This window comes from Nasonia vitripennis, chromosome 1 (genome assembly GCF_009193385.2).
Source record: "Nasonia vitripennis strain AsymCx chromosome 1, Nvit_psr_1.1, whole genome shotgun sequence".
Taxonomy (NCBI): Eukaryota; Metazoa; Arthropoda; class Insecta; order Hymenoptera; family Pteromalidae; genus Nasonia; species Nasonia vitripennis.
The window spans coordinates 22,869,195-22,880,348 of NC_045757.1; the positions used below are offsets into that span (position 1 = coordinate 22,869,195).

Genomic DNA, 11,154 nt, shown 5'->3' on the forward strand with positions numbered 1-11,154 from the left:
GCGTGCCGAATAGCATAATGCAAACTTTTTTTATGGAGAGCAGCCCTCTCTGTTTACACAAGTGAAAGGTAAAATGCATTTGGACGCTAAAAAGAGCATTCGGCCGCTGCCACGTACGATCGAGTGCTAAATGCGCTCTAATACACCTTATCTTTATACTCGACTCTCGGCTTGCATCATGCATGCGGGACTTTTGGAAGCTCGAAAATCAGCAGCTTCTCGCTTCTCACACGCAGCGTTATTGTGCGTTTCGCAGTGACGCACACAGTACCGATCGCCGTCTGCAAAATCAAGGCTTGCGGCCTGCGCGAAAGGGCAAGGCAGCGCGGCGAACTTGTATAAAGTGTAGGCGCGCGTCGCAGGCGTGCGCGGCTCCTGCGCGATGATGCCACTCTCTTCAGCGAAGCGTTCGTCGCCGGTCCGCACGGGCGTGGATTAATGCCGGAAAAGCGCACAATGTACAATATGCGTTCGCTGCGATTCGCGACTTTCTCGGGGAAAAAGTGGCATCAGTTAGCCGACTTTCGATTTTCTTCATGTCTAATTATTATCTTAGAGTGCGCTGCGAAAGTGCGCTGCAGTTGTATAAGCTTTGCTTTTTCCGATTGGCTTTTCGTGTTTCGAGTGTCAGCGGTCCGTTTTTACCTCGACGCAGCAGCTGCCGCTGCTTTTTATCATCCGATGCAGTCTGCGCCTTATCTAACCTGGCTCCGGCTGTCGCAGCGGGCGGTTTATCCTGCCGATCGCGAGAGTAATACGCGTACGCGCGTCTCAGCGCTTTTCTTTTCTGGAAACAGCGCGGTCGTCTATCGCGGCGATTAATTGCCGGCATTGATCGGCGGGCTATTAGTGGAGCGTGGTGGAGCAGCGAGACCATTGTGCGAGCGAGCGGGAGAGAAGGTTCTGCTGAGTAATGAATTGTCGATGCATTAAATTTATCACGATGTTACGAGAGGGGAATGACTCGCCGAATCTCGCTAGGACAGTACAATAGTACGGGTTTTTCCAATCGCCCGAAGAAAGTCAGTAAATCAGTCAATTTTTTAAACAGAGCAAGTAGCATCTGATTGAGCGACGACGTCCGCATAGCCGCGCGGATAATCCTCGAAATATAAGGTTTAAGGTGTATGGCGCGTTTATGTATACACGCGGAGTCGCCCGTATAAGGCCCGCGCTCGCGATTTATGCGATATATCGGCAATCTAACACGTGTTACGTGCTTCGCTCCGCGGCGGCCTCTTATCTCGCGACATTTACACTGTTTACACGATCTTGCCGTACCAAAGCCGAACGAGGATCCGCGACCCGATCTCTCTCTCTCTCTCTCTTTCCCCGCGGGTGCCTCTTTTCGGCGGCCTGGAGATGCGTACTCGAGCCGCGGGAGAGCAGCGGCGCTCTCTCGTTCTCGATATAGCTGCTCGCGCGCACATGCCCGACGTCGTGTAGTACAGATGTTCGCTCACGCATCGGATACCTCATATCTATGATATTGTTTTTATACAGCACGCCTCTCGACTTGGGAAATTCTGGCACTCCGCGACTTGCTTCGTCGAATGCTCGTACCTCGTACCAGAGATAAGAAGAGCAAAGATAGACGCTGCTCCTATATCCCGTTATGGGATTCATTATTTTTCCACCGCCGCCGTACACGATATTCGAGCTTCCTTCTTTGCGATATATTACTTAATATATAAAAGGCTGCGAGGCTGTCTTCCGATCCAGAGATAGAATTCAGCGAGAGTCTGCAAGATACAGCTCCCTCGCGATGAATACATTTCGCTTTCCGCAGCGAGGTGTACAGCTTTTACGTAACGCGTTCAGCCGCGATTTTTCATCCGAAGAGCATACACACATGCACGTTTACAGCGAAAGTTGCCGAGGGCTGAACTTTACACATACTCGAATCGAAAATTTTCCTGAGCAGCGCGCGGGAGCTATCTCGCCGAATCGGCGCTATAAGCTTGTTCGGCACTTTTCCCTGCACCGGCCTATACTGATTAGCGAGGCATAACGCAGCGCAAAAATCAAAGTTCACAGGCCGCCATGCATTCATTCGCCGTACCTACCTACAAACGTCTTATCGCGAAACATTAATTCCGTTTGCGTAACTCCGCTTGAAAACTTGAAAGCTCCGTTTGCTCCATGTACTGCTCGCGCGATGTCCGTCAAAAATGGAATTACCTGAAAATGGAAAATCCTGAAATGAAAGTTATATTTCCGATGCGACTTTTCTAACGAGACGGCGACAGATAACTTTTTCGCATTTTCACATCGCAGAGAGCAGAAGAAAGTTGCACCTCTCGCGAGCGCGCAGATAAATCAAAGGTGTTTCTCTTGAAAAATGCAAATATTCGAGAACGCCGGCTGCATCTGCCCCTCGCGATTCCATGACCTAGAGCCTGAGAAAATCCGACGCGACGGTGTCGGATGGGGGGCCCGCAATTACTCCTGAGAAAGATTCGGCCGCCGATACGCAGGAAAGAACAATTATTCTTGCCGTTTTTAGACGCCGCCTGCTGCTGCTCTTATCGATCGCCGCCGCGGGGAAACGAGAAAATCGTTATTACCAACTTTTTAGCGTTACGAGGAAAAATCGTTCGACTCTACTGAAGAGCGTCTCTACTGAAACATAACTCGTTGCTCTATCTTGATTTATACGAAGCGAACGAAAGCCGCCTCTCTCTCTCTCTCTCTCTCTCGGTCGCACGGAATCGCTCGGAAATGCAAGGTGAGCAACATGCCTTAGCACTTTGAACGCGTCACGAGAGCGCACTCGCGGCTGCTCGCGAGTTCTTTATACGAACCGGATGCAGGACACGTGCGCCTGGAATCTGCTCTCCAAGAAGATCCGTATTTTCGAGTCGCGGACGTCAAAGCTAATTTGAGAGAAGCGGTGGAAAAAATCTGACGTCAGGCGCACTTGTCGTCGACGCTGTGAACGTCATAATCGAATTTGCCCATTTGAATTTCATTTTTTGAAACGCGCAATATTCTCGCTGTGGCAACAGTTGAGGGAAAAATGCTAGTACAGATTTAATGATCTACGGTGCGTGCGCAGTTCTGTGAATTCAATTGCGGCTGGAATTACCATTGGTTTGCATTTGAGAATCAATGGTACCCGCGTATACTTTTTATGGCTTTCGGGGAATTATCGGGCTGGCCATAAACGCCCAGTTTTCGCGAGACTCGATGCGTACAGTAAACTTTTGTTTCGAAATCATCTGCGCGACAACGTAGTGAGCGAGATTAATTGAAACGGACCAGGTTTGTTTGTACACAACGGGGCTATTGTTTTGCCGCGTCGTTCTAATGAGTCGATGCTGGAGACGATGCAGTTACCAATCCATCGTCGCTAAATGACAATTGAAAAGGTCGTCCGAGAAAATCATTAACCGCAGACATTCACGTGCGGCGGAGTGAAGCGATTTAGATTTATGCCTTTCTCGAACTGAGTCTGACAAGTGATCGTAACGTGTTTGGCCGCTGAGCCTCATACACCAGGGTGACTTTCTAATATAGTAATGTCAAAATCGTTTTATGTCCTTTCTAAAAGTAATCATTGAAAAATTATCAGGATCCGGAAAATCGTGATCCTAAAACGTGTGCAAAAATCGTCGAGTCCAGCGTCGACGATCGGTAGAAGTCTGCATATCCAGTGCGGATAATAGCGCAAACGGAAAATTAACAGCCGCCGATTTCAGGGCAGCGGCAGCAGCGTCAACGGCGTTTCTCCATCGGCCGATTCCCACAGCCTGCTGCAGCGGAGCTAAGAGCAAAAAAGCGCAGCGCGAGTCGTTGACTTTATGCTTTACGAGTCCGAGTCGCGGGTTTAGCTCTCGACGGATAAAACAAGAGCGAGAGGCGAGTTCTCGCGGTTGAGTGAAACAACTTAGCTGGCAGTAGGTTAATACGGCGCTGTGGATATAGAAGTCGAGAGCCGCAAACAGTTCGACAGGTTGGAAGACCAAGTGCTCGGCGAGAGCGCGATATAATTTACTTACTGTCCCACGCGATCTCTTCTCTCAGTCGTATTGTCCGCGAGAGATTTCTCGCTCTTCGTCTCGCCGCCCTTCTTTCGGCCGATCCGAGCCGATTTCACGGCCGCCTCCTTTTTAATATTCATAAATCAAATTAGCGATACGGGCGGCATCGGCAGGCATGTAACGGCGCGCTCGCGTACACGTCGCCTTTGATAATTGAAATATTGCGTCTGTCGGGATGTGAAAGTTAATTGTTTCTGACCGGCTCTGATATATCGTTATGGGATACGTAAGCCGTTCTCCGCAAGATGCGCTGATGTACGCGCGAGGCTCTTGACGTGCTTCCTGGATGGTAGTCTTGCCGCGCTTGCCTTTTTCTACTCAAGACAATGCACTCTGTGTCCTGGAATACGATGTGGACCAAAAATAGATTAGTAACTGGGATACCTATACGTGTATAGGATCGAGTTGCTGTCGGATGCCAAACTATGATGTTATAATTTTTATTTGCAGTAAGGTTTGGTGCACCTGCTTGGTAAACAAAATATAACTTTCTGAAAATTGTTATAATTTTCAATCCGCAATCCAGGCATCATTCGATCCATCTCAAATATCTTAGGCGCGCGAAGTGAGCCCTCGGTAAAGTGTGCGGCACGCAGACGGCGGCCCCGTTGAATTCAGCGAATTCGGAAAATGCGCGAGCGCGGGATTTCGATCTAGCTCTTATTTGAATGCCTCTCGTCTGCCGCCGGCTTTCCAGCTCGGCTCCGCTCTGTACGGGAGCACCTTTGTCGGCGCGGCAGCGGGTTTCATTGACCTGGCGCTGTCTGGCTTCTTCGGCTTTCCCATCCGTCGGCCGCTCGATTATCCCCTGTGTTCTGGTTCTGCCAGGCGCGAGTAGCGCTGAGACCTTTGACACGCCGACTCTCTATAAATGTACACCGCGTCGACGAGCGTTTCCAGACGGGCGAGCGGCTCCGCTGCCGCGATTGTTCGTCCGATGCGCTGTGCTGCGTAACGCCTGTGATTCGCTTCCGCTTTTTCGGCCGGCGATCCATCTCGCGGCTGCTGCGTATCGAGGGGGAGCTCTGGGAAAGCTTGCGCTTCATCGTTAGCTCGTTTGAGTTACAAATTTTCAAACTGCAGCCGGTGCGCGCGATGCCGAATGTTATGTCGCCCTCGCGAGTCAGCCAAGTGGCCTTTTCGTGAGCTCTGATGCTAATGAAACCATTTCAAGATTTCTGCATGCATCTCGCGAGCCAGTTCTTGACTAATGCTCGCATCGATCGGGCGAATTGTTATCATTACTCCCGCGCGCGCGCTGATTAAGCCAAGCGACAGGATCTAGAGTATCTCATGAGAGCCGAGTAATCATAGGTACACGCATGCAAAACGAGTGCAGTTTCGCGCGTCGCTCGGCGCGCACAATTCAGGCTTATCTGCGTTATAAATCAAAGCCGTTTAACGCTCCGCGGCGCGGATTACGGCGGCTCGGCGTCGTCGCCGTCTTACACGTAGTCGAAAAGCTCATCAATAACGCGAGATAAGCCGATGCTTATACTCTATAGGTCGAAGCGGTTCGACCAACTTTTCGCTTACACGCTGCCGAGTGTCATAATAACATATTTATGGGCGAATGTGCGGAAAGCATCATTATGCAAAATTATTATGCAGTCTCGGCTGTTCGCATAATATACGCATTTTTACACTTCGGGAGATCATTGGCTTTGCAGCTCGAAAGCGCGTTTAATCACGATTTGATTTTCATTCCGCTTTGCAGACCGCCAATATTTGTAAATTTTAGAAAATTCGTTTTTTATCCCACACAGCTCTCACGCACGCCAAAATAGTAATTTATTTAAACTATCGCACTTTTTAGAAGTAATGCGTTTGTTGAGAAATAATGGCAGGTCGTGCAACCGTTACGATATCAACTAAAATCAACTAAAATTGCATATTTATGACGAGGCGGTGCCAGATATTAACATTCTGTGCAGACTTCTTTTGGTCTGCTTGTCAAGCGAGCAACAAAACTCACTCATTATATTTTCCCCTTTTTCGAAACGCATGCGTCTGCCGATAGCTGCGCATAAAAATAATACCGCGAAGGATAGCTCGGGAGCCGATAGAGCACGAGCGATTTTCGAAAGAGATGATTGCACCAAATCGTTGCACTTACGCAAAGCAGTCGATAAATCAGTTATTCGAAAATGACTAGTTGTGCGACGGTCTCCCTGCAATGTGCGCAGGTATACGCGAAGATTAAAATGAATTGTGGTATGTTTTTACACCGACGCGTTCGTACAAAGAATCAGGAAGCGCACTTGTGCAATTGAACAAGGGGGAGTGTAATCTTAATGATTAATAAATAAAATGAAAGTCTGGTTGAGGAGACGTTCACTGCATTATGAAGCTCAAAATTTAGCAAAAAGTCAAACATTACTATACGGGAGCTACATGTCCGCAACTCTGCCGGATGAAGCGATTGAATCTATTGCCAAAAAGTCAAAGAGTTTCTTGGCTAATGCGCTCGGAGAAAACGGGGGCACGATTCGTGGTTATTTAGGCAACGACAATGAACAAGAATGTCTCGTTTCAATAGTTACGTGCTCCAATAAGTGCTATTTTCAAATTTTGCGTATAAGACTGAAATTGCGGAAATTTCTTTCGACGATGCATGAATATGGCGCTGTATGCACGATTATTAATCACGGCTAACGAGCAGTATTTATCTAAAAAAAACTCAAATTATATTGCTGAGCATTACAGCCGCCGAATTCCTGCTAACTTTACAGCATCTCGCATTTATAGCGGAACTTCATAATCGCGAAGAATCATATGCTTTTTATGCGTTTTCGGTTGAACCTATCCCCGACGAAGCAGCCGTGCAAAACTTTCGCTTGACATAATGCAAAGTTTAACGCTTTAGCATAAACCACGGCTACATGCGCGTGCAATTATCTAAAGCGCAGGAGCGGCGATTAAAAGTCGGCAAAAATTAAAGTAAAGAGGCCGTAAAATCGGGGGACCATCGAGGCTTTGAAAATTCGGACGGCAGCGCCAAAATAACCATTCGAATTAACGGGCTTTGCGCAACGTCGCTCCAACACCTGCCGCTCGACGCTCGCAATGAGAGAAAGGATAAACAGGACAATTAAAAGATTTTTCCGCGGCAAATAACTCGTTGCAACACACGCGTGCACAGCCTTCCCCTCGCCATAGCTCTCGAACGTACGAAATGTTGGATGCACGAGTAGGTACATAATAACCGGTACACATTGCCTATAGCTTCTCTCAATCATGAAAAAATCCCTCGCGCAATTCCCTCGCAAGCTGCTGCTTTTTTGAAATCCCCGGCAAAAAGTCTCGCAACACCGCACACACACGCCGCTACGTGCCATAATGGCTTACACGGCGAGAGGGCCCGGGTAATATGCAAAATCGATTTCGGCCGCTACGTACGCTCGCGCGGATGCGAGAATCGCGCGCCGCGTAATCGGAGCAGTGCAGAGCGGCAAGCCGTTATTGACCAATAGCCCGTGTGTACGTGTGTGCGCATGTTTCATACGCCTGCATCGCGGGGAGAAAGGAAAATGTCAAAGTATCGGGGTCAGGCGCCGCTCGAGATGGATATGATTTATGCCGGTTGATGCTCTTCCGTTGCGGCTCGCGCGGATTTACGGCCCGTGCGCGCTTCTATATCCGCGCTATGCTGCGCGGGTCGTAGCATCCTTTTTCGTCGTTTATCCGCTGCAGCTGCTTCTTTTTTTGCCCGAGTCGATCATAATCGCCCGCTGCGCCGATTGTAATTTCAACGCGCTAATGGCCTTCGTTGTGCGATTTCTCGCGTAAATTTAAAATGCTCGGCTAACGAGCAAAATCTTGCGGTGTAAAGCCAGTAAAAGAGTTCGGAAGGTCGATCATGCAGCTGGATGCTATTAATCGAATAATGGGATGCGCGTGCATACCGCGCGGAGCAGTAGCTGCAGGAGCGACTCGAGGCGAACGGTAGAACGGTATATTCTAATTCGTATTTTCAGCATGCTCGACCGTTACGCGATTGTGTGCTTATGGCTGTGCTGGTGTCAATGGGCTGCGCACCGTCTTACCGGCGCTCAAAAACTCTTATAATGCGCCGGCCTATAGCAGGTTGCGTCTGATTTTTTCCCCCTTCGGCCTTGAATAATCGTTAGTTTGCATGAGCAGTGAAGAAGCTTGTTTATGGAGATGATGCTTCAAACTTTATGTTTATTGCGCGAAAATTTTCTATGCAATGGAATTTCTATTGAATGTAAATCGAGCACTAAATCGCGAAAGATGTGCACTTCTGCGATGAAAAGCTATGAATGTACGAAGAGTTTAACGAAAATTACCTTTTCATCCGTGCGTTTAATCAGTTGAAAGAACCGTTGGTTTCTTTTCTGTTGACCAAACTTTTATTTTATGTCGTTTTCAAATTCTGGTACAATGTAATAACTGAAAATATTTTATGTTCTAGGTGAGTCCGTTTCCGCTTTACTTTACACAATGAGAGAATTCCTTGGTAAGTTATCATTTGCATATCTTCATACACGAAGGAGTTTTGCCACTCTGCAATTATAGAACCATTGCTATTTTGAAACAATCCTCTGATGGTAAAACGTATACTAGCGCGGTTTGATTAATTTTTAAATTATAAAAGCATGTAATGTTAGTATTGAGAAAAGTTTTGTATGTTTTTAACTCGTATTAGCGATGAATATAATTTAGTATGAATATACCTCCATTTGATTGAAACGTTGACCAACAAAGTTGGCTTACTTTCTACAAATGAATATACTTTTTTATTGGCCTATAATTATTCTGCCATCAATCTTGCGGAAAAGGGTGATGTACAATGAAGGGCGGATATTGATATTATTTACTAACATTTGTCTTTTATTCGTCAAGACTTAAATTACATACATATTTGTTATATCGCAGACTTTAAATTAATTTTGGTATGCGTTAAAGGTATTTCTTCGGTATACATTTTCTTTCATACAGCAGAGATAATGTATCTCTATTCTCGTCCCTGACGACCCAAATGACGCAAAAGGCACTTCCCTTCTCGATTATCTGTGCTTCGAAGTAACTATGAAAGTTGATACTCTGCAGTTCGGAACCAGAGATACACAGCGACTCGTATTTTGTTCCGTCAGATCGGATTCTCTGCAGTCGAAATCCTTCGCAGAAATGTGGCGCATCTGCAGACTTGCCTCTCCTTCTGACAGTGTCACCCGTAGCCAGAAGAATGCCCGATCCGTCGTCTAAATTATGAACTGCCAGCCATTGTGCCATTCCGGGCAACTTGACAGTCACGTTCATCCTCAATTTTTCCGTATCGAATTGAGCACAGCGCGCCCAACTCGAGCCGTCATGATGTATCCAACAAACGCCATGAAGTTCGTGAGCATTCGAGTGCCCTATCTTCGTCGGGATCACATCGTTCGAGTCGGTTAGGAGCAGCTTCTCCTGACCAGACCAACTGACGTAACTGAATCGAAAAGTATTGGGCTCGTCCGTAAAGTTGAACGAGTAGTATCCCAGTTCCGGCGAATCGTACGACACTGGCAGCAGTAGCAAATTGTTTCTGCCAGCGTCGAAAGGTTGGGAATCATTGATTCGCTTTCCCTCGAAATCCAAACTAACTTTGCAGGCCTGCTCAGCAGTGCAATATTTTCCGGCTTTGAAAATCATCGCAAAGTGATCTCGGTGCAGTACGGGCATCGAGTTGAACGAATTGCCGTAGCCATCGAGACTCGCGGTGGTGCAATCGGCCATATCGAGAATGGTCAAATTGAAATTTTCTTCAAAGTTGTTTGACATGTCCTCGTACCGCGTGTGCACTATAAGCACTTTGTCAGGCGCGAGGGAGTAGAGTGAAATGTCCGAGAGATCGCGCAGATCTTGCACGGCAGATATCTCCACGCCGTCGCAAGTGGTTTCGTAGGCTCCGTCCTCAAAAGGCCACCTTTCCAGCGTCACCTTACACAACACCGTGGATTCTGCATTGAACTGCTGACAGGTCATGTAGAGGACGCCGTTCTCGTCCTTGACAACGATCGGAAGCAAATTCCCTGCTTTTATATTGATCTCGTCTCGAGATTTGGCCGGTAGAGTCCAGTTTTTCGATAAACTCCTCACCACCGAATCCAAGGCTGCGGTGCTACTAATCCAACTCCCGAGCAAAACCAAGATCGAGAAGGCTGAGAAGGCAAGCTTTGAAAGCATGCTTGTTGAAACTTCAATATTAGATCTGAAAATTTTTAATAGCAATCAACTTTCAAATTGCTTACCTGGTTCGTTGTTTAAAAATATATATGTTGGACGATTTCAACTTTCTTACTTGATAAAACGTTGTTAGCTACTTTCATTTATATGTAACTCGCCCGAACGAAGTCTGGAGTGGAACTGCAAGCATTTGCAACTCAAGGAAATCTGTCTTTGCTCGTATAAAAATTTCAAACTTTTTTGATCTCGGCGCGTCTTCTTCTAAGCTAGATGCTAGATAAGACTCGAGTTTGTTTAACGTTTATGAAGAGTGCGTGTAGGCAAAAATGTGAAAAAACTACCGGTCCATTCTATAACAGTTAAGCGTGTGCGATAAGAACTACTTAGTGATAGTGGTGTCGGAAGCGAATTTTTGCACGCAGTCGAACCGATTGAGCAATCTATTACTACTTATATATAGTTTAGTGCATAATGTTTGCGTGATTAGGCGACGTTAAACATTCGTAATCACTTAATCCGCGAGTAAAAGCTTGGCATATCGAGTCAGCAGAGCGGGAGCATAAAATGTAATTGCTCGAATGGCATCTCTATTTTTGTTTCTCAATTTGAAAGCGCGCGTTTCATAACTGCGAGCTGAGCCGGAGCTGCTAAGTATATTTCGGCTAAGAATATTCTGGATGCAGTCCAAGGAATAAGAGGAGTAATTTACTTCCTCGGAATGCCTTCTATTACTGTGGGGGCATTTTGCGAGCACGCGTTGTTAGCGATACGCGGAATCTCCGAAATATTTACCTCGCTAGTTGTGTGCTACGCCACAGAGTCGACTCGTCCCGTTGAAATAGACGACTCTCACGCTCGGCGTGGAGTTGAGCGACGCCTTTTCCATCGCACCCTCAAGACCGCTGCTTTCCGAGCAAACCAG

General features: G+C 47.1%; 1 protein-coding gene across 2 annotated transcripts; it reads right to left on the minus strand.

The window, feature by feature from the left end:
• Positions 1-8,870: 8,870 nt before the first annotated feature.
• On the minus strand, positions 8,871-10,468 carry LOC103317483. Of its 2 annotated transcripts, none has more exons than XM_008215661.3 (2): positions 10,348-10,468; positions 8,871-10,257 (listed from the first exon to the last, which is right to left on the minus strand). In XM_008215661.3, the coding sequence occupies exon 2, from the start codon at positions 10,230-10,232 to the stop codon at positions 8,967-8,969; it is 1,266 nt and encodes a 421-aa protein (XP_008213883.1). In that variant the 5' UTR covers positions 10,233-10,257; positions 10,348-10,468; the 3' UTR covers positions 8,871-8,966. The 2 variants fall into 2 exon arrangements, with proteins under 2 accessions (XP_008213883.1, XP_031786240.1); XM_031930380.2 differs by having other exon boundaries at positions 8,871-10,233; positions 10,298-10,416.
• Between the last annotated feature and the right edge of the window lie 686 nt (positions 10,469-11,154).

Bases quoted from the DNA above. Each gene is read 5' to 3' on its own strand.
- LOC103317483 (XM_008215661.3), bottom strand. From the start codon at position 10,232: ATGCTTTCAAAGCTTGCCTTCTCAGCCTTCTCGATCTTGGTTTTGCTC.